Below are 27,967 nucleotides of genomic sequence, written 5' to 3' on the forward strand. Positions count from 1 at the left end.
CCGTCAAGCTAACCGCCCGTACCACGTTCTCCGGCAACGAATTCCAGAGTCTAATTACACGTTGGGTGAAGAAAAATTTTCTCCGATTCGTTTTAAATTTACCACACTGTAGCTTCAACTCATTCCTGGTAGCGCTATATAAGTGTTAAGTAGTAGTAGTAGTTAATGGCAGGCATAAATCCATGTGGCTAAATGCACCATGCGAAGCACAACAGTTATAGCATTCTACAAGTTATTCCCCAGATTCTATATATGGCGCCCAGATATGCATGCCCAAGATGTGTGCGCAAATGAATTGAGTAACAAGCCCTTAATTATCGATAATTGGGTGCTAACAACCAATTATTGAAGTTAATTGGCATTTATTAAAATTTGTGTGTGCAACTGGCTGCACGCTGTTCTTTAAAGCATGATGCCTAACTGTACTAGTGCGTAACTCAAAAGGGGACATGGCCATGGGCATGTCAGGGGTGTTCTGAAAAGTTGCACATGTAAGTATACAATACAGCCTCAGAGCACCTAATTTGAGCGCCATTTACATCAGGTTTCAGCAGACATAAATGCTGGTGTCTAAAGTTAGGTGCCGGAATCAGTGCTAAGTATGATTCTATAAAGGGTGCACGTCCTCTAACGGAATGAACCTAGTGCTGATTCTTTTCCAGTGCCGAGTTTTGAGTTCCATTTATAGAATTCCCTCCTTTGTCCATAAGTTGCGAGACATGCCCATAGCTCACCCATTGTCCACCCACATGTACACCCCCTTGCAGTTACATGCGTAAGTCCTTCAGTTGTCACCTTACAGAATGGCACCTAGTGAGCTGTCTTAGGCACAGTGGCGATCCTAGGTCGGCTGCCACCCGGGGCGGATCGCCGCTGTGCACCCCCCCTCCCTGGGTGCAGTGGTGTCCATCCCCCCAGGGTGCAGCACGAACCCCCCCCCCCCCCCCCCGGTGCAATGACACCCCCCTCCCCAGCGCATCAAGCCCCGCGCGCCTGTCGGCTCCACTGGCCCCCTGCTCCCTCTGCCCCGGAACAGGAATTAACCTGTTCCGGGGCAGAGGGAGCAGGGAACCAGCGGAGCCGACAGGCACGCGGCTGCTCTCTGCACACTCCAGCAGCGTGCACCTGGGGCGGACCGCCCCACCGCCCCGCCCTTCCTACGCCACTGCTTAGGCACTTCCCTGTCCTCCCTTGCCACCCTGGTAGCTAGGATATCCAGTGGCTTAAATGTGGAAGGCTGCATAGGGTGAAATCTTGGCAAGGATCTCATAGGTGGAACTGGCTAAAGACACACCTAAGAAGAGTAAGCTTGTCTCGAAGCCCTAGGATGAGGGGAAATCCTGGGCTGGAATCCCACAGGGAAGGGGGAGACAAGGGAGTCCCAATTACTCTCAGTGCATGGGAAAGCCTAGAGCAGGGAAATCTGGGCAAGCAGAGAGTGTGTCACAGGGCAGGCACATTCCAGATTCTTCCCATCCAGCATATAAAAGTCAGTCTGCCAAGGACAAGAAGGCGGAGCAGAAGAGGGAACTACCTATGACACAGAGTTGACTGAGGCAAAGAAGCCTACTTGGAAATGCTGCCTGAAGAACCTGTGGTGAGGAATGTCTTGCAAGCGGAATGTATGCTTTGGCAAGGCTGGACATTTAAAGAAAAGTACTAAATACCTCTTTCCAGAAGGAAGTTGAGTAGAGGTGTGGTAGCCGTGTTTGTCCACTTTTAAAGGTAATCAATAGAAATAAAACAAAATAAAACATGAAAAAGAAAATAAGATGATACCTTTTTTATTGGATATAACTTAGTACATTTCTTGATTAGCTTTCGAAGAAGGGCAACCTTCAAAAGCTAATCAAGAAATGTACTAAGTTATGTCCAATAAAAATGGTATCATCTTATTTTTTTTCATGTTTTATTTTGTTTTATTTCTATTGATGATTACCAGAAGGAGGTTAGATGCTGAGAAAGAGAAAATCAGCTCAATGTTTTTCTTTTGTGGAGGATGGTACTGGAAGAATTAAAAGTATGTTGGTACCATCCAGGGTGTGCAGGCTGTTAGGCTAAAGGCCATAGGAGCCAACTTTTCAAAATGATTGGGGGTGCTGAATTTTTTTTTTTACAGGTGGTGCATTCCCCCCCCCCCCCCCCCTCTCGTCCGAATTCCAGGCCCCCTCCATCTCCTCCAAATTCCAGGCCCCCTCCCTCTCGTCCGAGTTCCAGGCCCCCCTCTCCTCCGAGTGCCAGTCCCAAACCCAGCCCGACCTCTTCTCCCACAACAGTCCTCCATCCACTCCTCGCCCTCATTTCTTGTTACCGCAAGGGCAGGACCAGAGCTGAGAGAGAAGGGAAGGCTGAAGCGCCAAGCCTGCTCGCCATTCATTGCTTGCCGCCGGGACCCCCAGGTAAGATGAGTTTTAAATTCTGGGCAGCACGCAGGAAAGTGAGGGCGGAGGACTGTTGAGGGAGAAGAGGGTGGGCAGGTTGGGCTGGCTGAGAACTTCCAGTGGGTTAAATATTGGGGGTGCTCGAGCACCCACAGCACCCACAGAGTCGGTGCCTATGCTAAAGGCTCCCAGTCCTTGTTCAAAGCAGCCAGCCTGATTTTGTTTTCGAAAGAAAACACCCCTATTCATTGTTGGAGCCATGGTTGCTGAAGTCTGAGAAAAGTCAGGAATGTAATTTATAAATGCCAATGACTCTGAAAGGACTGTCCTTTTCACCCTTGCTGGAGCCATCTCCAAAACGGTGCCCCTAGTGGTAGTCTCACGCTGCTACTGTGCTACTGCTAGAAGTCATGTTTCCTTTTTGTCAACCTCCTTAAAAAAAAAGACTAGAAAGCATGCAAGGAAATACTTTATGAATAAACATGCCCTACCCCTCCCACTCCCCCAAAATATAAACTCCACAGCTGATATTTTTCATAAACAGCTCCACGGCTGGCTTTTCTCTTAAACATCAGCCACAGCATTTAAAAATATACTCGGATTTTCTGAATCAGCTGCTATCCAGATACTGGGCTGAAAATTCCGGTACAGAGATATCCGGAACCATTATCTGGGTATTAGTGATATTTAGTGTCAGTACCTGGATAATCATCCCGTTAACTTAAGACAGTATCCACTCCTGGACCGTCCTAGAATTACTTGGATAGGGCCGAGGCAGTCTGTCTGGATTTTCAGCGGCATTATCTGAATAATGCCACTGAAAATCTGGGTATGGCCCCAATAAGCAGGACTTATCCAGGTAGATATGACTCCTACTCGGATTGCTGAATATCAGGCCCATGGTGTACACTACAGAATTAAAGCAATTGGGTAAGAACAAACCATTCTGCGCTTACCTACACAAATGTTTCCATCCCTTTGAAATCCAGCTGCACACTCACAGGTATAATCCAGTGCTGATCCTGGCTGACAGTGAGCATTTGCACCACACATATGGGTCCCATCATAACAAGGATTTATTGGTGGGGTGTCAGGATCGGCAGGACCTGAAGAGACATATGTAATATGCGATTACATGCAGACAGAACAATGGGATGGTGGACACCTTCTGAGACTGTACAGCTTCTCTTAGCACAAGGGAAGATATGGGATGCACACTTATAACTCCATCTATGCACTGGCTACCTATTCATAATACAGCTTCATAGGGGTGCATCTGCTATACAGTAGGGGTGTATTTTTTTATAACAGGGTGCTTAAGTTAATAGGGCAGGAATGTGCCTATTTAAGCCTATTTTATCTAGACACATAGAAGGGCATTTTCGATATAACGTCTAAGTCCAACTTTGGACGTTTTGCTAAAAATGCCCAAAATTAAAGTGATGAATATAGTTATTTTTAAAACAGAAAAATGTCTATCTTTTTTTTTTTTTTCAAGAGTGACTGCTAGCTAGATGTTTTTGTGCTCTGTTCATTTATCTTTGATCCATTAAAAAAAAAAAAAAAAGTACAGTGCACTCCATTTAAGTGCACGTCAGATAAGCACATGCTCTGTTTAACTGCATGCCATACTTCGGTCCCGTTTTGGGCGCCATCAATTTCTATGGGGACAAACTTCAGTTTAGCACACCACTGATAAGTGCAAGATTCGCTTATATGCATGGTTTAAGATCGCTCCTCTGCAGGAAAGACTCCGCATAAGCGCACGCACGGAATATGGAAGCCAATTGGCATGTGACAAAGGGGCGGTAAATTTGATATCTTGTTGGTTAACTGCCAAAGTCAGAATAAGTGAACGAATGTTGTGAGTGTACACTGGAGTCGTCGCCATCACGCAACTGTAAGACTTTAACACTGGATGAACGAATAGAAGTTCTTAAAAAATTAGAAAACAACAAAGTCAAGCATCTATTGCTAAAGAATATGGTGTCAATCCCAGTCAAATTTCACGTATCTTGAAGCAGAAAGATCAGCTTCTGGAAGACTGGCAAAACAATACAAATCCACACAGGAAACGAAAACGGGCGGCAAAAGCTGAGGATGTAGAAGATGCTCTTCTTCGGTGGTTTTCTCAAGTCAGGAGCAGACAGTTTCCTGTCAGTGGTCCACTGCTTATGGAGAAAGCTAATCAGCTAGCTGAAAGTCTTGGACTAACTGAATTGAAAGCCACTGTTGGATGGTTGGAAAGATGGAAGGAGAGGAACAACATAAAATTCAAGAAACAGCATGGTGAAAAACAAGACGCTGATGACTTTGGTGCTGAAAACTGGGTTGTTTCAGTTCTTCTTACCATCTTGAATGAGTTTGCACCTCATAACATTTTCAAATGCTGATGAAAACAGTCTCTATTGGCGAGCAATTCCTGATGGAACACTTGCATTCAAACAAACCGAAACTACAGGAAGTAAAACGTCGAAGGACCGACTGACGATCCTCCTTTGCTGTAATATAGATGGGAGTGAGAAGTTGGAATCACTCATCATTGGAAAGAGCAAGCAGCCCCGTTGCTTCAAGAATGTTAAGCGATTTCTTGTGTCATACGAGGCTAATGCAAATTCATGGATGACTGGGGAAATTTGGAAGCAGTGGCTAAAGAAGTTAGACACTAGAATGTGGGCACAAAAGCGTCAGATTTTGTTGCTTTGTGATAATTGTGCTGCACACAGTGATGATGTCAGGCTAACGTCAAGGTGGTCTTCCTGCCACCAAACACTACCTCTCTGATCCAACCTATGGATCAGGGCATAATAGCCAATTTCAAACAACATTATCGGGCTCTTGTGCTACGTCGTCTGATGAGCGTTATGGATGACCAGACTGGGAAGGATAAATGTGCTGTTGAACTGGCTCGTAATCTATCACTGTTGGATTCCCTACATATGCAGAAAGAAGCCTGGAATCATGTTACACAGGCAATCATTGTGAACTGCTACAAGTGGGCAAGCTTTGTTAAGGATATGGAGAGGGACGAAACAGATGCAGCTGTTGCAAATGCGTCAGATGAACAGGCTATTGACATCCCAGCCGGTGTTACTGAAGAGGAGTTTCATCACTACGTAGCTGTTGATTACGATCTACAAACAGCTAACGACAGCACTGATGTCGAGATATGCGCCTACACGCAGGCAACGGCTGATGATGAAACAGATGATGAAATGAGCAGCGAGGCACATGCTGATGAAATTCAACAACCTCCTGTCACTTTTGCAAGAGCGCTGGAGAGTCTCAACACCGTGCGGGTCTATCTGGAGGCTACTGGATGTCAGTGGTATGACAGTTTTTAACGTCTGGCAGACGTAGTCTATGGAACTCACAGACACAAGAGTGTACAGAGGACTATGACTGATTACTTCAAGTAAGCCTAATGTCAGTTAACGGAGACTGTATAACGTCAGTTAATGGAGATTGTATACTGTACATATAATACACAGTACTGTACATATGTTTATCAGATGTCAAGCTTCTTTGGGTCACAACAGTTAAGTGCATGCTCAGGTTAACTGCATGTATTTCTTTGGTCCCAGACCCTTGCACTGTACAACAAAATCAAGCCATTGGGATGTAGGAAGAGCCAGCATTCTTAATAGACTGGCCCCACAGACATCCTAGGAGAGCAATGAGGTGCCCTAGGGTAAATGCTCCCAGGTAAATATCTCACTGTTGCTCCCTTATCTTGTCTTCTGAGTCCCCCAAAATCCATCCAAAACCCACTGCCCCCAACTGTACACCACTACAATAGCCCTTATGGGTGAAGGGGGCACCTATATGTGGATACAGTGGGTTTCTGGTCAGTTTTGGAGTGCTCATAGTTTCTACCACAAGTGTAACAAGAAGGGGGAGGTATGGGCCTGGGTCTCCAGGGACCTGCATGCTACTGTAATGAACCTGAGTATAACATCTGAGGCCTGCATAGAGGCTGGTAAGTAATGTTTTTAATAACATTTTTGGGGGGTGGGAGGGGGTTAGTGACCACTGGAAGAGTAAGGGAAGGCCATCTGTGATTCCCTTCAATGGTCATCTGGTCATTTTAGGATACTTTCTTGTGGCTTCTTCGTTAATAAAATAGATCTAGACTAAAATGTCCTGGATGTTTTTGTTTTGTTCCATTATGGCAGAAAAATATCTAAGTATTAGGAACGCCCATGTCCCATCCTTAACATGCCCCTGACACACCCTCTTGTGATTTGAATGCATTTCTGATGGACTTCATAGAAAAATGTCTAAAAATTGGTTTTGAAAATGCCAATTTGGATGTTTTTAGGCACCTTTGTTGGGTCTATATTCAAAGCGATTTAAGCAGCCAGAAACAGCTCCTGGTCAGTTAAATCACCTGTTTTGGGCTAAAAAAAGAAAACATTCAGAAAGTGTCATAAAGTAAGACTTGGGAGGATTTCTTCTCTAAACATCCAAATCGGTATTTTCAAAATCTGTTTTGCAGACATCTATCTATGCATTTTTCCTACAGCACATCCAAATCACAAGAAGAGGTGTCAGGGGCGTTGCGGAGACAGGAATAGGATGGGCTTAGGGTATGCCTAACACTTGGACATTTTACAACCATAATGGAACAAAACAAAAACGTCCTGGGCGAAAATCTAAACGCTTGGGGCTAGACCTGCTTTTAAAATGAATAAGGGACAAAAAGGTGACCTAAATGACCAGATGACCATTGGAGGGAATCAGGGATGACCCCCTTACTCCCCCAATGGTCCCTGACCCCCTCCCATCCCCCCAAAATATGGACAGAAACATTACTCACCCACCTCTATCCCTTCCTCCCCTTCCCACTATGGATTTGGCATCTCTCTCCCTCCCCCCCCACTGTGCCCATTGTGGGTTGAGCATCTTGTCCCTCCCACCCGCTTTCCTCCAAACTTACAGCGGATTACCAACAGCAGAAGTGCTACAGATAGACCTCATCCAGCCAACCTTAGCTCCTTCCCTCTGTTGCATCCTCAGCTGCAGGAAGCTGCATCAGACTAGGTGGGGTGCAGAAGACAAAAGGCGCAAAAGTTAGCCAGAGGCAGCCTGTCTGTAGCGCTTCTGCTGCCAGTGATCTGTCGTGTTTGGAGGACCATGGGGCAGGGGGGCAGAGAAAGATGCCACTTTGTCCAAATTTCAAGGGGGCGTGTTGGGGGTGTGGTTTGGGTGGGACTTTTGGGCATTCCCAAAAGTTAGATGTTTTTCTGCCATAATGGAACAAAACCAACGTGTGGGACAAAAATTGAGACGGTTTTGTCTAGACCTGTTTCACGCATGAGCCCCTTAGTCATGGAACTTTGGAAGGCTAAGTGCTTTGAAAATATGCCTCTAAGTTACAAAGTGGTGCCCTAAATAACCACTGAGAGATTAAGGCATGACTCCTCCCCTTAATGCACCAGTGATCACTTATCCCCTTCCATCCCCCATAAATGTGACAGTGAAAGTACATACCAGGCTCTATGACAGCTTCAGCGACACTAGAATTGAGTTTATTGTGGTAAGCATATAGGCTTGCGCCACAAGACTTGCTCTTCATTTTAGCCATATCCTGAAGGTGAATACATATGTTTAAGAGCGCTTTACTTGAGTAAGAGTTGTAAAATAAGACTCCTGAAGAAGGCCTCTGGCCGAAACACGAATTTGTGGAGAGTCAAGTCTTTCACTCAACATAATAAAGCATTTTATATCATCAAGAATCATTTGTTTGGGACTCCTCTTTGTCACCTTTGCTTTTGTGTTTCTTCTGTTTGCTCACAGCAAGGGTTATTTCTTCTTTGTTTTTTAAATAATTTGTACCACACTTTCCTTCCAACAAGAGGGACATAGAGTGACATCCAGAACAGACACACAGGGTAATTCTCAAAAGTTTGCCTAAAGTATGTGTGCTAAATGCCATTTCTATAATGACAATTATGCATCTAATTGCCATTATAGAATACTAGCCTAAGTCCACAATTACACACCTATCTGTAGGCGCAACCACTTACGCTAACTCAATGGCTGGTGCAAATGCTGGTGCTTAACTGCTATCAGTCACATAACTAACAGTATTGTATAGCCTTAGCGCATTTGGCCATGCTCCTTCCACGTCCACACCTCCTAACAGTCGCACACAACAGAAATTGCACGCTAAGGTTACAGAATACTGCCTGAGTGCAGTTATGCATGTAACTGCAAGTTAGTGCAAATTAACTCAAATTACAGGCAATTATTGATTAATACCAATTAATGCCTAATAATAATGTTACGCACATAAATTGGCAGTATTGCATAACCTGTGTGCACAATTTTGCATGCTAAGCATGACAATGGTGCACAAGATCATAGACTTAGGGAGAGAATGACTTCAGAAGTAAGGAAATAGAATATTTTTCTTTGAACATATTGAGGGTGAGGGCTCCAGATCTGCAGCAGTTCCCCCAAGACAGTTGAGGGCGTGAAGCAAAGCCACATGGTTAACAAAAGACTCTTGACCAGGAAATGACACTTCAGGCAGACACTCAACATTGAACACTTGATGTGATTATAGCTTGTGTTTAACTTTCACAGCCATGTAATTTGCTCTGACACTGGCAATGTGGATTTTGTTGTTCAGTCTCTCAAAAGGCTCCTTATCTCCCTTATTGTACTTGCTTGATGAATAGTAGCTTTGCCTCTTAATGGCTCTTTCTGACACACATTAAACTGCTTGACTTCCTGACCTAAGATCTGCAACCAATTTACTCAATGCAGTCAATGTGGGAGGGAGTGAAAAAAGGGGTTTTGTTGGAAAGAAGCATTTAAATGCACCATCTCTATGACAGTCCACTCCTTCAGTCCCTCCCAGACCATGCACTGGAACAAAACCCTTCAGAATAGTTTCTTCTAAATGGGGGTTTGAGGAAGAAGAAGGGCTGCAAAATCCAATGTACTGCCCCTTCGAAAAGTAAACAGGTTTCAAGATTCAGATTTATCAGGGAGGAAGGTAATCATGGGCCGATGCTCAAAACCTAACGCCGGCCCTAGAGGCAATTAGCGCTGGCATTAGTGAATGTAGAATGCTCAGAGGGCTCTACTGCATGAGACAATGTGCGCACCAAAGATTAGCACAAATGGCAAGCAAATGTAGTCAAATGGATGTTAATGAGGTCATTTCCTATTCTCTCCCAATGCTCAGAGAATAGTGCACAAAACAAAGCCGCCGTAACCGCTGAAAACCTAACGCCAGCTCAGAGCACACATTTGGGGATTTCCCACAATTGTTTCTTTAATAGTTGCTAGTTTTTATTTAATTTGAAAGCAGAAGGAAGCCCATGTAAGACTCTAAAGTGCTGGTAGTGAGAGATGAATGTATGCAAGTTAGAGCAAACCTGAAAGTGAAAGCACACATAGGTGCCTGTTTTCTGCACTTAAATATAAGCTTTTCAGGTGAAAATTTTTTTTGAAAAGCTTATATTTAAAGCACAGAAGAACGGTACCGGTGTACTTTGCTTCCAGGTTTGCCTGACGCATGCGTACAAGAGCTGTGCTTATCACAAAACTCTTGTGCACATGCACCAGGCGTGTTCCTCCCCTTTGCTTTCACTCAAACAGCACGCATATCATTTGCATCTTTGTACGGTTGAGCATTGGGGAGCTATTTTTCAGTGCTGCTCCCGCGTATTGATCGGCTGCTGTTCCAGATAATGCCGATCAAAAAGCCAGTAAATGAGCACTGGTTAGGAACAGCAGATAAGGAAAAAAAAAAAAAAAAGAGCCAGCACTTTGTTCCAAAGTCTGGGAAACAATGAAGTTCCCCCTCATCAGGCACAAATGCAACTGTCTTGCTTTACATGCCAATTACAGATCAATTCCCACAGAAGACAGGTCCAAAAAGTCTGTTTCCACGCTGCAGATACCACACACTGAACAAGGTCATGTTTAAGGCAGGATGGTGACTATTATGGGCATATAAGGTGAAAATGTGCTGACAATGATGCTTAAATTTATTGTATATTTGGTGGTGCAATCCATTTAACTAGTGTCCACTGAATATACGCATGATCAGTGACCACGTTGCCTGTATTCTACAACAAAACCTAGGCAGCAAAGTGCAAGGTGATGCATGTGAGAAAAAAGAACCCGAATTATAGCTACGTCATGCAAGGTTCCACGTTAGGAATTACGGACCAAGAAAGGGATCTGGGTGTCGTCGTCGATAATACATTGAAACCTTCTGCTCAGTGTGCTGCTGTGGCTAGGAATGCGAATAGAATGTTGGGTATTATTAGGAAAGGTATGGAAAACAGGTGTGAGGATGTTATAATGCCGTTGTATCACTCCATGGTGCGACTGCACCTTGAGTATTGCTTTCAATTCTGGTCGCCGCATCTCAAGAAAGATATAGTAGAATTGGAAAAGGTGGAGGGGAGACATGATAGAGGTATATAAAATAATGAGTGGAGTGGAACAGGTGGATGTGAAGCGTCTGTTCACGCTTTCCAAAAATACTAGGACTAGGGGGCATGCGATAAAACTACAGTGTAGTATATTTAAAACAAACCGGAGAAAATTTTTCTTCACCCAACGCATAATTAAACTCTGCCGGAGAACGTGGTGAAGGCGGTTAGCTTGGCAGAGTTTAAAAAGGGGTTAGACGGTTTCCTAAAGGACAAGTCCATAAACCACTACTAAATGGACTTGGGAAAAATCCACAATTCCAGGAATAACATGTATAGAATGTTTGTACGTTTGGGAAGCTTACCAGGTGCCTTTGGCCTGGATTGGCCGCTGTCGTGGACAGGATGCTGGGCTCGATGGACCCTTGGTCTTTTCCCAGTGTGGCATTACTTATGCACCTTAGTTCTGTTATAGAAAAGACTCCTATTGTATAGCCTTGAGATCACCCAGTTATAGATTATCCCTAATGGGCTGAAGCTCAAAGCTTTGGTGCTGTACTGAACAGTACTGGAACAGCGCAGCAGGAAAAACTCCCTAATGCTCAACACTAATGAGATGCTAGTATAGGCGTGCTGTTAGCATTAGAGAGTTGTTTTGAAGTTAAGGCAAGGATGGTGCCTGGCACATGCACTCAAGAGTTGTGTGTTAAGCACAGCTCTTGACCGCATGCCCAGAACGACAGAGGGGGGAGGAGGTGCCGGTTGCCCAGCTCCGGATTTTTGGCACTGGCTCCCAAATAAGCTTAGCTCCCAGTGGTTGACCCTTGTATGAGAAGTAAAGAGGAGATTTAGAGTTATTCTTTCTTTTTTTTTTTTATTAAGTTTTCCAACAAATTTCACAAGTGTAAACACTCGTTCAAAGAAATACTGCCTGGAAAATCGTAACAAATAAAAGAAGAAAAATATTATACTATTATCTCAAAATTTAAATTGGCTTTCTTAGACCACTACACGTGGGAGGCGTGTCAAACAGGAAATTATAGGAGTACATATAAAGCATATATTACAATTTAAAGGCTACGTGATATTCCATTTATCTTCTTATTCTAACATTATTTAAGCCTTTTCAAATCTAGAAAAGATTTTAATTGTTCAGGTGTATAAAATATGTATTTAGTTTCACCAAATCGAATCAAACATTTGCATGGATAGGCTAAAAAGAATATACCCCCAAGTTCCACCACATCTTTTTTCAAATTTAGAAAAACCTTTCTCCTTTCTTGTGTCGTTTTTATGACATCTGGATAAATCCAGATTTTTTCAGATCCAAAAAATTCCTTAGAGTGTTTGAAATATAGTCTCAAGATAGTATTTAAGTCCTGCTCAAAGACAAAGGAGACCAATAATGTAGCTCTCTCAGATGCATTTTCTATGGATTGCTCCAAAATAGTTGATATATTGTTCAAATCGGTATCAATTTTTCCTTCTCTTCCTTCGATTTCCCCAATTTGTTTCCCAGGTCTTTGAGGTAAATAATAAATCTTACTGATAGGAGAAATAGCGTCCTGAGGAATTTTTAAAATTTCTTGCAAGTATCTTTTAAATAAGTCCAGAGGTAACTAACCCGGTACTTTTGGGAAATTCAGAAGACGGAGATTTAATCTTCTATTATAATTTTCGATCTGTTCTATTCTTCTATGTAAATTTGTTTTATCTTTAACCGTTGCTGAATTAAATTCTTGCAATTGTTTTATTTCTACTTGAATCGAAGATAGAGTTATTCTAACGCTCCGCCCCCCCCCCCCACACACCCCTATGAAAAAAAATCCTTATTGAAGAGGAAGTCACTTGCCACTGCTGACTTTCAGATTAGACTGCTGCAGAATGTGGGTGTTGGTTGCTCAATAGTTGGCTCAACTGGTGGGAGAAACCCACAGCGGGTGCAGGGATTGTCTGTGAGAATCCGCTAGCAAGCCTGTTTGTTTTGCTGCACAGGGACAGGTCTGTTTTTGCCCCCGATTCCAAGAATGTGTCATGATTTATTGCCGGTTGGGTACCCCAGATACCCTAATGCTAGCTCCAAGCTGGCGTAGAGTTTACAGCAGTAAGGGGGCCCTTGTGAGGTGTGCTGTTTTCTGATCATCGGACGGGAATATGAGATGACCTCATATACATATTTCTGCCTACATTTGCATACCATTTGTGCTGTTTCTTCCCATGTTCGTTGTTTCCTGTGGTGAAGGCCTCTGGCCATAATGCACTTGTAAATACAGGTGCTAGTCTGGCGCTAATGGATTCTAGCATTCGTGTTTACTTCTGAGCATTGGCCTCTTAATGTGTAAAGGTCAACTCCACCTTAATAGCACCTAATTTAACAATTTGGTTCCACATATAACTACCATTATTTTATAACCTGCACGTGCAAATTTGTGAGCTAAGTGCAAAAATGTGCACACAAGATTATAGAATTAGGGAGTGTGTGGCAAAGTTGTGATGTACGTGTAAAATCTACAATACATTTACAGAGCACATGAACACACTTGGAGCAGTTATAAATGTGTGTGTCAGCATTTGCGCACTCTTTTTGTCACTGGTTCTGACAGCCTATTTTATAAAGACACAAAGAGGTGTATTTTCAGAGCACTTAGACTTACAAAGTTACATAGGGACCCTTTTACAGAGCAGTAGTAAGCCCAACACAGGCTTACCGCATGCTAATCTGGAACTATCGCCGGCCCAACATGGCTGCCAGCGGTAGTTCCATCTCCAGCACTTGCCATTTGCCACGCTAGGGAAAATAGCTAGCTATTTTCCAGCACAACGCTAACCCAGTGGTAGTCGGGCAGCACCGTGTGCTACCTGGTAATCTCTGGGTTAGCACGCTCTTAACGCCATCTTAATGGGTGATGTTAAGTTCCCCCCCCCCCCCCCCCCCACAATGCCACCTGATAAGTGAAATCTTACCACATGGCCATGCCATCTTTGGGCCTTTTTACCCGCTGAAGTAAAATGGGCTGCAGCATGTGGCAACAAAGGCCCCCGCCGCTAGAGCAGGGCCCTTTTACCGCAGCTTGATAAAAGGACCCTATAGCAACCTATGTAACTTTGTAAGTCTAAGAGCTTTGAAAATGAGCGCCCTAGGCACCTATGTTGCCTTTATAAAATAGGCACCTTTTTGGACTTCTCACAATATAAACATGCTGTAATAAAATCAGGCTGATAAGGGCTCATAAAACACACACAAGCAAGTTATGCTTTTGCCACTTGCTGGCAAATGGACAAGTTGCTTTGAATATCAGGCTCTATACCAGCGGTTCCCAAATTGTGTGCTGTGGCACCCTGGTGCTTCACAGCAAACTCTCTGGGATGCCACGGCAAATCCCTCCCTCCCTCCCTCCCTCCCGCCACCACCCGAACAGCAGCGGCAGAAAAACAACAAAAAAAATGCAAGTGAAGGCTGCAGCAGCCTTTAAGCATGAGCTGTCAGTTCTGCCGGTCCTCTGCCCCCGGAACTGGAAGTTGATGTCAGCGGAGGCAGAGGACCAGCAGAGCCGACGGCACATGCCTGAAAGCTGCTGCGGTCCCATACCTGCTTTTTTTTTTTTTCTTTTTGTTGCAGCCACTGGGGACACAGAGCAGATGGCCTTCAGGACTCACTTTTGCTGCCAAGGAGTTTAGATGAAAAGCAGGAGACGGGATGAAGTCAAAAAAAAGTTGAAGCCAATAGGTCAGTCTCTGTTTGCTCTACCCATTCAAAACAAAGCATTCAAACCTAGCAAGCAAACGTATGAGCTGCTGCATCCACGTTATCATTCTTTATTGTTGGTAGCATTTTTCTATTTAATCTCACTTATATTTCGAAACATACCGGCTTGTGCAGCATACAAATGTAAGAACATAAGAACATAAGCACCACCTTACTGGGAAAAGACCAAGGGTCCATCAAGCCCAGCATTCTGTCTCCGACAGTGGCCAATCCAGGCCTCAAGAACCCGGCAAAAACCCAAAAACAAAACAAAAATTTTAATTAATAATGTTCAATGGACTTTTCCTTCAGGAATCTGTCCAAACCCCCTTTAAACTCAGCAAGGCCAACTGCTGTCACTACATTCTCCGGCAACGAGTTCCAGAGTCTAACTACACTCTGAGTAAAGAAAAACTTTCTCCTATTTGTTTTAAATCTACCACATTCTAGCTTCATCTTATGTCCCATGGCTCTATTATTGTTAGAAAGTGTAAACAAACGCTTCATGCGCTCCATTCCACAGAGGAAGTATAATAATGGAATAACTTTTCATAGGTAGAGTAGTAATTTGTTAAAAATCGTAATCAGTGTGTCATTTGGAGGGGCTAGTTATAGGGACACCCTAGCACTGTTATATTTGTGTAGAGAAAAAGATGGAGACCTGTGTGGCCAGGGGGGGTGGGGGGGGGGGTTGGAGACCTATGTGTCCTGGGAGACAGAGATCGGTGTGGCTAGGGTGGCGGAGACCTGTGTGGTTGGGGGGGGGGGGGGCAGGCAGAGATCGATGTGGCCGGGGGGGGGGGGGGTGCCATGAAAAATTGCTCGGACACGAAGGATGCTGTGAACCGAAAATGTTTGGGAACCACTACTCTATACTATTAAGATTGGGGGGTGGGTGTGGGGGTGTCTCATCCCAGTCCTTGGGACACACCAAGCCAGTCTGTTTTTCAAGATATCCCCAATGAATATGCATGAGATAAATTTGCATGTACTGCCTCCATTGTTTGCAAATCTATCTCATGCATACTCATTGTGAAGCCCTGTATTAAGATATTTTACAATGTAACACATCTTAATAAGAGTTTATCAAAAGGAAGCAACTTTAACATGCATTCATGGTGAGGAGGCCGAAGCCTCAGACACAACCAGAAAATAACATACAAAGGCATACAGTATTTAGGGTATTAATAATTAACAGAATTATCCATTCTACTCACAGGTGTACATGTATTACAAAGTATTACACTAGATGATTTAACAGAATTGAGAAGGGAAGCTCTTTTCAGCAACTTGAAAAGAAACTAACTGGGGCTTTGAGCTGGCAATGTGATCATCTGGTTGCTTGACAAACAGTTCAAAAGCTGAATGGTCAGCAAGACTTTTTAACATCAGATATCCAGTCAGCCAAGACAACCACACTACCCCTCTCATTACATGCCTATAATGAGAGAGAGAAATTAAGGGCCCCTTTTACTAAGCCGTGTAGGCACCTACAAGCGACCAATGTGCGCCAAATTGGAGTTACCATAGCGGACATGCGCCAAGCGGCATCTAAAACACGTAGATCATTAACGCCCAAATTCTTTACTGCTAGGTCTATGACTGGCGGTAAGGTCTCAGACCCAAAATGGATGCATGGCAATTTTGATTTTGCCGCACGTCCATTTTCTGGAAAAAAAAAAAAAAGAGGCTTTTTTTGCAGGCGCGCTGAGAAATGGATCTATGCGCGCCCAAAACCCACACCTACACTACCGCAAGCCATTTTTCAGCGCACCTTTGTAAAGGGACCCCTTATATTTATTTTTATTTATTTAACACATTTATACCCCACATTTTCCCACTAGTCGCAGGCTCAATGTGGCTTACACAATACCGTAGGGTAGACTACAGTTCAGTAAAATAAAGTTAAACAATGTAAAGTAAGGTAGTGATCATATAGGCATCGTTTAAAACAACAAAGATAATAAGAGATAATAAAAGATCAATAAGGTCCAAAAATTTATAGACAAGTATTTCAATAAGTTATTTTCTTAAAGCAGCATTTTTGCCCAAGTGGTCAACTCACACTCATCTATGAACAAGGCTGGGTTTGACTGACAGTCCTTAACCCACCTAAGGAACAGGAGGGAGATGTCAAAGACTGCAAAGTAAACCCTGGACACCATACCTAATAGCAAAAAAGAAAGCAGACCAAAGTGATCCAATATGGTCCAACAATCTAAATTATCCATTTAGCAACAACACAGAAGGGGGTATAGAACTAATTACCCCTTCTGTGTTGCTGCTATTTGAGTAAACTAGATTTTTGGACCATATTGGATCAGTTTGGTCTGCTTTTCTGGCATTTGCAGACTACTTGCCTGTTTGCTTTCTGAGACCCACCATACTTAATGGAAAGCAGTGAGGACAGGGTCTTGCAGTTATACATAAATAACGTTCCTATTGTTTCTGGAGAACACCTCATCCCCACTCCCATATTTTCATAGCTTGCTCCTTCGTATGGAAAACATAGTTTTAAGAGCATTCTACTACATCTGGATCCCAAGGACATTTTTTTTCTGAAAGATGATCTCACTGTAGCAACAGTCATACATATCAAAGCAAGCTCTCAGTATCTACACTTACTATATGCTTGCTTAACTCTGTTCTTCTAAATGTTCTCCCAGTCAAATAAATAAAAGTTCATTAATGGTGCAAAATCTATGGATGTATCTATATTACAGAGCTGCTCCCCCTTCTGAACAGGCAACAGGCAAGAAGAAACACCAACCATATTTCTGAAATTTTACATGACAACATACCACCTCTCCAGACATCTATTGGCTGCACCATTGTTCATTGTATTTCTTAATCGTTTTTAAAATATCTCACAGCAATGTACAACAAATGTCAAAACAACCTATAAAATAACATACATTAATACTGTAGAATAACATACAGTGCAAACTACAGCAATACAATAAAAACATAAAACATAAAATCAATACCCACCTCCTCAGCAAAAACTATGCACATTGACTGAAAAGACCACCACAGATACGATTTGAAGTACTGTGCTAAGAACTGAAAGCATCTCTCAGCAAACTGGCACTCACCTTGTATTGGTCCAATATGGCTGGTCATGGCATATCTGAGAATTTTCTCATCTTTGTTGTACAACACGAAAACACGATCCACGGTGAGCTTCTGCGTGCCAGGAAGAATATTGCGGGCATGGCTGCAGTCCTGGTAAGTAATGTTTTGGCGCATTCGGTAGGACAATCTTTGGGTATCACCTCTGGTGGAGCTAATGGAATACTCTCTGTAAGCTGTAGAGGTCACACCTGCATACAAGAAAGAATACAGCTGCATGATTTAAATGAGCATAAACACTTATCTTTAAAAATACAGCAGAAGTTTATTCCAACTGTTTTATTTTATAATAAGGAAATGCATTTCTGAACTTAAGAGATGCAACTTATTATTTATTCAATATCTGTCCCTTTTACCCATGGACGGCTCAAAACAGATCACAACAAAAAACAGCAAAACAATTTTCACACAAAGTAACATGGACAGATATTTTAAAGAAACATCGTAATAACTTGCCATCCTCACTCTATTTTTCAAGGAGCTGCATCTATTCCTCCCTCCAGATCTAATTTTGAAACAAATGAACTGAAAATACATAAATCTGGAACACTGAAAAACATTCCCTGAAACTCTCTTCATCCAACAATCACATTTCCCTCTCTTATTCCCAGAATAATGGTGGACCCTCAATAAACATGAGACTCAATAATTCACCGGTCTTCTACAGTGGCCATGTTTTCAATCCACACCTAAAGGCCACATCTGAGGCACCTTATATTGAAATGATTTTTCTTAGTATAAGATTGCCTAGACATTTTCAGTTAAGGAACATTTAATTGTCCTATATGTTCTGACTTCAGGTGACATTTTGGGGGTAGATATTCAAAGTGATTGAAATGACCAGGAGAGTCTCCTGGCTACTTAAATCGCTTCTGTTGGGCTATCTGGGAATATTCAGCAGCTCTTAAGTGGACAGTGATACTGAATATACCCTGTAACCACCCATGCCAAATTCAGCTGGTTTATGGGCAGTCTGGGAGCAGAGAGGAAACTTAGCCGGTTAGCAGAGATTTTCAGTTTACTAACTGGCAGAACAACTGCATAAACTTAGGACAGAAAAAAGCTGTCCTAACTTTATGCAGGGAGTTAACCAAGCAGTGGTCTGAATATTGGCCAGTACCTGATTTACCTCCAGGTTATGAGAACATAAGAATAGCCATACTGGGTCAGAGCAATGGTCCATGTAACCCAGTATCCTGTTTCCAAAGGTGACCAATCCAGGTCACAAATACCTGGCAGAAACCCAAACAGTGGAAACATTCAATGGTACCAATCCCAGGGCAAGCAGTGGCTTCCCCATGTCTATCTCAATAACAGACTATGGACTTTTCCTCCATGAACTCGTCAAAGCTGTTTTTAAACCCAGATACATTAACTGCTGTTACCACAACCTCTGGCAATGAGTTCCAGAGCTTAACTATTCATTGAATGAAAAAAATATTTCCTCTTATTTGTTTTAAAAGTATTTCTATATAACGTCATTGAGTATCCTAGCCAAATGTGGTGCTAGTCTCCTCCTTCCTCCCCCCACCTCCCAGAAGTACACAGCCTCTCCATCCTGATGAGGCAAGACCCCCCCTACCATGAGGTAAGACCCCCCCCCCCCGACCACCACCACTTTCACCCCCTAGGAAACCCAAGAACCCCCTCCCAGGTTCATACACCTTCTTAAAACATCACCTCCATTGATGATACTCCCCTCTCCCCTGGGCCTACCTGAAGTCCCTGGTGGTTCAATGGGGTGAAGGCAGCAGGAGCAAACCCCATTCGCCAGGGGCGTAGCTACGGATGGGCCTGGGTAGGCCCAGGCCCACCCAAGTTCGTCCCAGGGCTGCCCACCCAAGCGCACACACTGCAGCAGCCTACCTAGCGTACCACGGCAGAGTCAGACGGCACCCACTCAGCTGATCTTCGGCTCAGGCCTGCCCACCCAAACGCACACACTGCAGCAGCCTACCTAGTGCACCACGGCAGAGTCAGACGGAACCCGCTCAGCTGATCTTCGGCTCAGGCCCGCCCACCCAAGCGCACACACTGCAGCAGCCTACCTAGCGTACCACAGCAGAGTCAGACGGCACTTGCTCAGCTTATCTCCAGGCTCCAGCCTGCCTACTTTTTGGGCTTGCAGAAGCAGAGTGGCAGATTCGGCAGTCGGCACTTGGGCACTGAAATGCAGGTCACGTCGCAGCCGCGCAGCTCGTCATTCTTGTTCCATCCGCGGTATGACCGTATGACGTGGCTGTGCGCGGTGGCGTGCTCAGCCTCGCTCTCACTCCGCTCGCTGCCTCGTGGCCATCAGGGTGGTAGGTTAAAAAAATAGCTGCACGCAGTGTTGAACATTGAGCTGTCTAGTGCGAGCCTCAGCTTGCCTGGCCCTGGAAACGTGGGGAAGGTTCTTTTAGAAGATTCGAGAATCGAATCGAGTTCCTGTCTTGGTACTGAACCGTGGTGCTGCCAAGCAGCTGCCAGCCCAGCCCAGCACTGCAGGTAATAAAATTTTAAGTGCTTTTTTTTTTTTTTTATTTACATTAAGTAAGTGGTTTATGTTGATGCAGGGCAGCTGTTGGGCAGAATACTTAGAAATCCATCATCAAGTGCATTCTAAGGCATTATTTTGTAGTATCCCAAAGTAGAGGAGTGTGGTAGCCGTGTTAGTCCACTCTTAAGGTTATCAATAGAAATCAAACAAAATAAAACATGGAAAAGAAAATAAGATGATACCTTTTTTATTGGACATAATTTAATACATGTCTTGATTAGCTTTCGAAGGTTGCCCTTCTTCGTCAGATCGGAAATATACACTGTCAGCTAGCACATTTGCTTATTTCCGATCTGACGAAGAAGGGCAACCTTCGAAAGCTAATCAAAAAATGTATTAAGTTATGTCCAATAAAAAAGGTATCATCTTATTTTCTTTTCCATGTTTTATTTTGTTTGATTTCTAGTAGTATCCCAAGAAACACTACTCATCTCTCTCTCTCTATATATATATATCTATATATCTATATAGTGCCCACCCATATTAGCTCTGGGCCCAGCCAAAATGTCAGGTCTGGCTACGCCACTGCCACTCGCTCCTGCCCACATCAGCTGCCTAAACAAAATTGCTGCCATGACCTCTCACAGCAGCCTCAGGATACCACTGAAGTACTATCTTAATGCTTTGGGGGCTGATGAACATTCCTTCCCCCCACCCCCATCTAAGCAGGCAACCTATAAATGCCTTTGTTCACAGTGTAAGTATCATATGAACAAACCAGAAATTCAGAAGTCATATCAAGGTTGCCCTCTCTCGGTGCTAGCATTGCATCTACCACTGCAATGTTTGGAAAGTATTAGGTTGCCAGCTGAGTACCTCTGCAAAGCCCTAATTTATGCGTAGAAGGAGTGCTTGATATAGGTGAACTGGATTACTGTTGATTTGTTGGGCCCAATAAAAGTCCCTAGAAAAGACAAAAGGAGGTGAGGGGAAATTATGGGAAGGGAGAGGCCTGCATTAGAGAGCAGCACACCTCTTCTTTGCTTTGCTCTGCCTGCCCCCTCCCCCCCACCCAACACCAATTCATCCAGCATTTAACTGGCACATTTATTCCCCATGTATACTGGACAATGGGCTTTTACAATAGTGTTATCTCTTGCTGGTACTTACCTGAACTAGAGTAGTGGTATACTTCATTGTAAGGTGAAACCTGAACTGTAGAATCCTCTGGAATATATGGTACCTGGCCTTCTATATTAGTCTTAAGATTTAAGTAATTCTCTGAGTCAAGACCATGAGCTGTCTGAGTGATACGAACTTTCTCCTCTCCCGGATAAAAGGTAGCTTCAATATTATGAGTAAACCGAGCACCTAAAATTGGAAAAAGAAATCACTGATAGAGTAGCAGAACTAGACTTATATTTATTACAAAGGTTTTTATATATTTCTTACCATATCTTTAACACTGCATTGTTACATTAAAGCCCAGAACGTAGGATTGTAAATAGTAATATCAGATGCCAGAGAACAAATGAGAATTTAAGGGCCTAAGAAGTCCAAAAAGGTACCTATGACACAGGCACCTATGTACATTAGAGGTGTAGCCAGACCTTGACTTGGGGGGGGGGGGGGACTGAGCCCAAAGTGGGGTATGCACATTTTGCCCCACCTCCCCACCGCTCTCCACCCCCGCCGCAACCCCACATGCCTGGGCTGGTGGGGGTCAACCAAGCCCCGTCAGCAGAAGCCTTCCTATGGTGATACAGTGCTGCTTTCCCGCTATGGTGCACATGCTCGGTTTTAATGAAATTGAGCATGTGCGAAACTCACACATGCTCAATTTCATTTAAAACCAAGCACGTGCACGAGGGAGAGGGAAGCAGAGCAGGCAGCATGGCAGCAAATATCACCACAGGAAATCTTCTGCTGGCAGGGCTTAGGGACCCCAACCAGCCAAACCAGCAGAACTTGGGGGCCTGAACCTAAATTGGGGGACCCAGGCCCCCAAGGCTCCCAGTGGCTATACCACTGATATACATTTATAAAATACATACCCAGATTCAGCCCCAATAGGAGGCAATTTTATAGAGGGAACTAAAAGTTAGACACCCAAAATCTAGGTGTTATGCTACTATTTTATAAAGGCAAATTTGCGCACCTAATCTGTTATAGAATACTAGCTGAACTCAGCAACTAGGTGGCCATATTTAGGCTCCAATGCCATATGCTTTCTCTATGTCTGGTGTAAATGTTGACAGTATTCAATAAAGCACACGCTTACAAAGTCAAAACACCCAGTTCCACACTAGAATGCTTAGGAGCCCATTTACTAAACCTCAGCATGCACAAACCAACATTAGGGTATGTTAACCCCCTAATTCTGTAAAAGTCACCAAGAATTGATCAAGCTAATTAGCGCCAATAATTGGCTTAACAAGCAATTATTGGCACTAAATTGGCACTAATTAAATATAATTGAACTTTATGCATGTAAATTTAGGTGCGGGATCCATGCCTAAATTTTACACAAGACTTAAAAAAGGGGGTATGAAAATGGGAGGGGCATGGGTGGAACAGCGGCGCTCCTAAAATTAACTTGTATTGTTATAGTATAACTAGTAAAAAAAAAAAGACTCATTTCGGTATGAAATGAAACGGGCGCTAGCAAGGTTATCCCTCTCTCCCTCCCTCGCTCGCTCTGTCCTCTCCAAGTCCCACGGCCCCCTTTCTTCCCTTCCGATTTCCAGGCCCTCCCTCCCTCCCTCTCTCTCCTTCCCTCTGTCCCTCCCCCGAGTTCCAGTCCCCCCTCCTCTCTGTCTCACAGACATGTCCTTGCGATGCCTCCACCCACGGCCCTCCTCTCCCCGACACTGGCCCCACCTATCCCCCTACATGCGCGTCGCCCCCCCTCCAAAATCGCCACCCCCCTCTGCTACCCTCCCCTCCCCCCTCTTACCGGGGTCCCGGCGGCAGCAGTGAAGAGCCTCGCGAGTCTGCTGCCTTCCCTTCTCTTCGTTCTCAGCTCTGACTCTGGTTCCGCCCTCATTTCCTTTTTCCGCAAGGGCGGAACCAGAGTCAGAGCTGAGAGCGAAGAGAAGGGACGGCAGCAGACTCGCGAGGCTCTTCACTGCTGCCGCCGGGACCCCGGTAAGAGGGGGGGAGGGGAGGGTAGCAGAGGGGGGTTGGCGATTTTGGAGGGGGGGGGACAACATGCACTTAGGGACATCTCTGCCCGCTCCCGCTGTTCTTCAGCACGCGTCTCTCACTGGGATTGTAACCCCCTGCTGACGTCAGGCACGCAGGGTTCTACTGCTGGCCAGTGACATCAGCAGGTGGTTACGATCCCAGTGAGACACTTTAGAATGTTCACATAGCAAATTATAATATTAGATGGGCATATACGCCTACATTTGTGCCACCTTTCAGTTGATGCAAATGGCTGTGCCTAAAATTAGGCGCAATTCCCGAGTATAAGTACTATTCTATAAACCGCACCCTAAGTGCTGTGGCCCATAGGTATACAATAGGACATGCAGCAATTAGTGCACGCTAATGTCCGTTAGTGTGCGCTAAGCTTTCGTGAAAGGGTCCCTTAGGCACCAAGTTATTGAATAGCGCCCAAGTGTACTTAAGTGCCTAACTGCCATTTCACCGCCATTTTGGAGCCTGCCATTTGAGCGTCCAAAGTTAGGCTACATAGGATGAATGCAAATGTCAATGCATACATTCACAGCAGTTCTGAAGCAGGTGCAAATGCATGTATGTACTGTATGCATCTACTTGTGTATTTATTAAATATATAGCTACATTGCAACTTTACTCTGACTCTGCTCCAGGGAATGTCTACTTATACCACGTATGACTAAAGACCATCTTGCTGAGGCAGGTGCTTAAGTTCATGACACTGGCTGCACATACTATATAGCAGGACATGTTTATCCACTCCTACCCTAGCTAAGATAACATTTGAGTACCTTTCTGACCTAATTTGCAACTTAATTTTTTACTCCTGTTAATCTATCTGTATGGTCCATCTTTGCTTATATCCTGTGGTGTCTATTAAAATGTTCATTGTGTTGACATTTGTAATGTAGTATATTTTGCCATACTGTGTATTGCTGTTTGAATATTTTTACTGCTGTAATTGTCTATTGCTTATGTTTGATCTATTCTTGCTGTACACCGCCTTGAGTGAATCCCTTAAAAAAAACGGTAAATAAATCCTAACAATAATATTCTGGAGCAATTTTATAAAGGGCCTTTTCCATGTGTAAACAAAAAAGCTTTTACACATAGATAAACCTTTATAAAATTACTCCTAAGCATTTCAATCCACCTTACTTGAGGTCTACACTGGAGTGCTTCTATATGAATGCTTTATGCCCCATGCCAAACACAGCACTACAATCCAGAGGAACAGAAAATAACTGTTTCTTTACAAAAAATTGTTTTATCTGTATTGTGAACCAAAGTGCACACCAAACAACAGCTTGTTCTCTGCCCAATGTTATCCCGAGCCTTTGCAGACCCTATCGCATAGTTCTGCTCTCCTGTGGCTACACTCAAAAAGTCCCGAACGCCCCAATGCAGCATAGAGGGAAGAGGGTTAAAAGTCAGGTAGCCTTCAACCCAGAGGAGAGAAAACAGCTGAGACATAAAATTGTTTCTTCTCTCAAGGGAGTAGAGTTCCAGAATTTAGTGCTATAAATCCTTAAGAAAGCAATTCAGTGTTGCCAAGTTCTGAGTCATCTGGTCGAAGTATTCTTTTAACAAGCATGAACACTAAACGGGTCAGCACTCCACACTGTCGAAAGATAATCAAATTTCACAGAAAATTCTACAGGAGCCTAAAAAGGAAGAAAGTCCAGAGGCCTGAAACGACACAGCACAATTCAAGAAAAGCCAAACAAATGACAATATTTATCAAATCATCTTTCTGCAAAAATTATTTGCCTAAGAGCAGAATGATTTTCCCATGCAAATGAGATAATATGGCAAATTTATCTGCATGTGCAAGCTTATGAAACTGGCAAGTACATGCCACAGAAGAGCTGTTGTTTACACTCCTCATTATCCACAGTGTTTACTGAGACATCTGATGATGACAACAAAAAAACAACAACAAAAAAAAGATCATTTCAGAAGACCCTCAAGTCTACCTAAAGAGGTTAATTTTTCTTTTAATAGTTTTTACTGAAAACATGCAACTCTACAAAATACAAAGAAGAAAAACCTCTCTGAACAAGTATACTACTACTACTACTTAACATTTCTAGAGTGCTTCTAGGGTTACGCAGCGCTGTACAGTTTAACAAAGAGGGACAGTCCCTGCTCAAAGGAGCTTACAATCTAAAGGACGAAATGTCAAGTTGGGCAGTCTAGATTTCATGAATAGAGGTATAGTGGTTAGGTGCCAAAGGCGACACTGAAGAGGTGGGCTTTGAGCAAGGATTTGAAGATGGGCAAGGAGGGGGCCTGGCGTTTGGGCTCAGGGAGTTTATTCCAGGCACGGGGTGAGGCGAGGCAGAATGGGCGCAGCCTGGAGTTGGCGGTGGTGGAGAAGGATACTGAAAGGAGGGATTTGTCTTGAGAGCGGAGGTTACGGGTAGGAACGTAAGGGGAGATGAGGGTAGAGAGGTAAGGAGGGGCTGCAGATCGAATGCATTTGTAGGTTAGTAGGAGAAGCTTGAACTGTATGCAGTACTTGATCGGGAGCCAGTGAAGTGAATTGAGGAGAAGGGTGATATGAGTATATTGGTCCAGGCGGAAGATAAGACGTGCAGCAGAATTCTGAACGGACTGAAGGGGGGCGAGATGGCTAAGTGGGAGGCCAGTGAGGAGTAGGTTGCAGTAGTCAAGGCGAGAGGTAATGAGAGAGTGGATGAGAGTTCGGGTGGTGTGCTCAGAGAGGAAAGGGCGAATTTTGCTAATGTTGTAGAGGAAGAAGCAACAGGTCTTGGTTATCTGCTGGATATGCGCAGAGAAGGAGAAATCGAAGATGACTCCGAGGTTGCGGGCAGATGAGACGGGGACAATGAGGGTACCATCAACTGAGACAGAGAGTGGAGGGAGAGGAGAAGTGGGTATAACCATCTATGATATATAGCCAATACAACCTTCAAGCCATATGTCAAACAACTTCGTTAATTTTAAATGGAAGTGTCCAGATTTAGGTGCTAAGACAACATGTAAATGGAAGTATTTTAGTCATTTTACAATGTATATGTGTCGAATCACGTATCTAAATAGGCTCTTTTCTCGAGTGCAATTTTATTTATTTATTGGGATTTAATAACAACTGCCTTTATAAAGAGATTCACCCAAGGTAGTGTACAGTTGGTACAGTCTTGCATAAAACTTGTAATCTTGTTAACAAAACAATATTATTATTATTATTATTAGCATTTGTATAGCACTACCAGACGCACGCAGCACTGAACAACTGACACAGAGAGACAATCCCTGCTCAATAGAGCTTACAATCTAAAATACAGACAGACAAGACAATTAAGGGTGAGGGAAGTACTGGGTGAGAAGGAACAAGGGGAGGGCAATTGAGCAGAGGCTAGGAGCCAAAAGCAGTGGTGAAAAGGTGGGTTTTCAGCATAGATTTGAAAACAGGTAGATATGGAGCTAGACGTACAGGCTCAGGAAGTCTATACCAGGCATAAGGTGCCGCGAGGGAAAAGGAACGTAGCCTGGAGTTAGCAGTGGAGGAGAAGGGGGACTAAAAGAGAGATTTGTCCAGTGAGCGGAGTTCACGGGGAGGAATGTAGGGAGATATGAGAGTGGAGAGGTAATGGGGGGCAGCAGAATGGGTGCATTTAAAGGTCAGTAAGAGAAGTTTGAACTGTATGCGGAAGCGGACAGGGAGCCAGTGAAGTGACTTCAGGAGTGGGCTAGTGTGGGTATAACGATTTTGGCGGAAAATAACAATAGTGAAATGATCACACATGAGCATAAATGCAACCAATGAGATAAAACGTGGCGATGGCAGATTGAATCCTAAAAAAAGGAATAACAAAATATAGTATTGGAAATATACACATTAAACAGTAGAACAAGTACGTGTATAGAAGGGATGGTGTGTATTATGACAGTGGGTGTACACATGGGTGGCGCATACAATTATGTGTGTAGATTATAGAAATTTAGGCATGATATTCAGCCCTCACATTAACCCCCGGATTCTATATAGCGCGCCTAGAGATCGGCGCCAAAATTGGCGCAGATTCTATAACAATGCACGTAATTTAACAAGCTTAACAAACTGATGAGTGCTCTTAACAAGCAGTAATGAACACTAATTGGCACCGAGTAGAATTTAGGCGCACAACTTGCTAAGCGTATTCTGTAATGCTGTGTGCCGAACTTCTAACGCAGGCAGGCAAAAAGGGGCGTGGTTGTGGGCGGGGAAATGGGCATTTCGTGGGCGTTCCAAAATTTATACACCTTTTTATAGACTATAGCTCAGTGTGCCTAAATCTATGCGATGGGATTTACGCCATGTTTTCGATGGTGCAAACAGATGCGCATAGATTTAAGCACTGAAATATCAAATAAATGTATTCTATAATCTGAACCTAAATCTAGACACCAATTATAGAATACGCTTAGTCGGCACTGATTTCAGCACCGATTTTGTAGGTGCGACTGGCTGGTAAGCTGTTTCCATACATGGGCTGAACTAACCCATGCTGAGGCATGCACGGCTCTCGGAAGTGGACCAGACACGGCACTGTATGTGAATAAAATTAGGACAGCTGTTTTGCTATCCGGTTAGGAGATGGCTGGTTAGCAGACATATTCAGCGGTATTAACTGGCCGAGTG

At 43.8% G+C, this 27,967-nt stretch overlaps 1 protein-coding gene across 2 annotated transcripts in view; it reads right to left on the reverse strand.

The window, feature by feature from the left end:
* Window positions 1-27,967, reverse strand: part of NID2 (nidogen 2) — a 105,822-nt gene that overhangs the window by 58,784 nt on the left and 19,071 nt on the right. For both annotated transcript variants that reach the window (XM_030214717.1, XM_030214716.1), the window contains exons 7-9: window positions 21,307-21,507; window positions 17,621-17,848; window positions 3,338-3,487 (exon numbers count right to left, since the gene is read on the reverse strand). In XM_030214717.1, coding sequence (XP_030070577.1) covers window positions 3,338-3,487; window positions 17,621-17,848; window positions 21,307-21,507 — 579 coding nt within the window. The remainder of the gene's footprint in view (window positions 1-3,337; window positions 3,488-17,620; window positions 17,849-21,306; window positions 21,508-27,967) is intronic.

Source organism: Microcaecilia unicolor, chromosome 9 (genome assembly GCF_901765095.1).
Source record: "Microcaecilia unicolor chromosome 9, aMicUni1.1, whole genome shotgun sequence".
In the NCBI taxonomy this organism is placed as follows: Eukaryota; Metazoa; Chordata; class Amphibia; order Gymnophiona; family Siphonopidae; genus Microcaecilia; species Microcaecilia unicolor.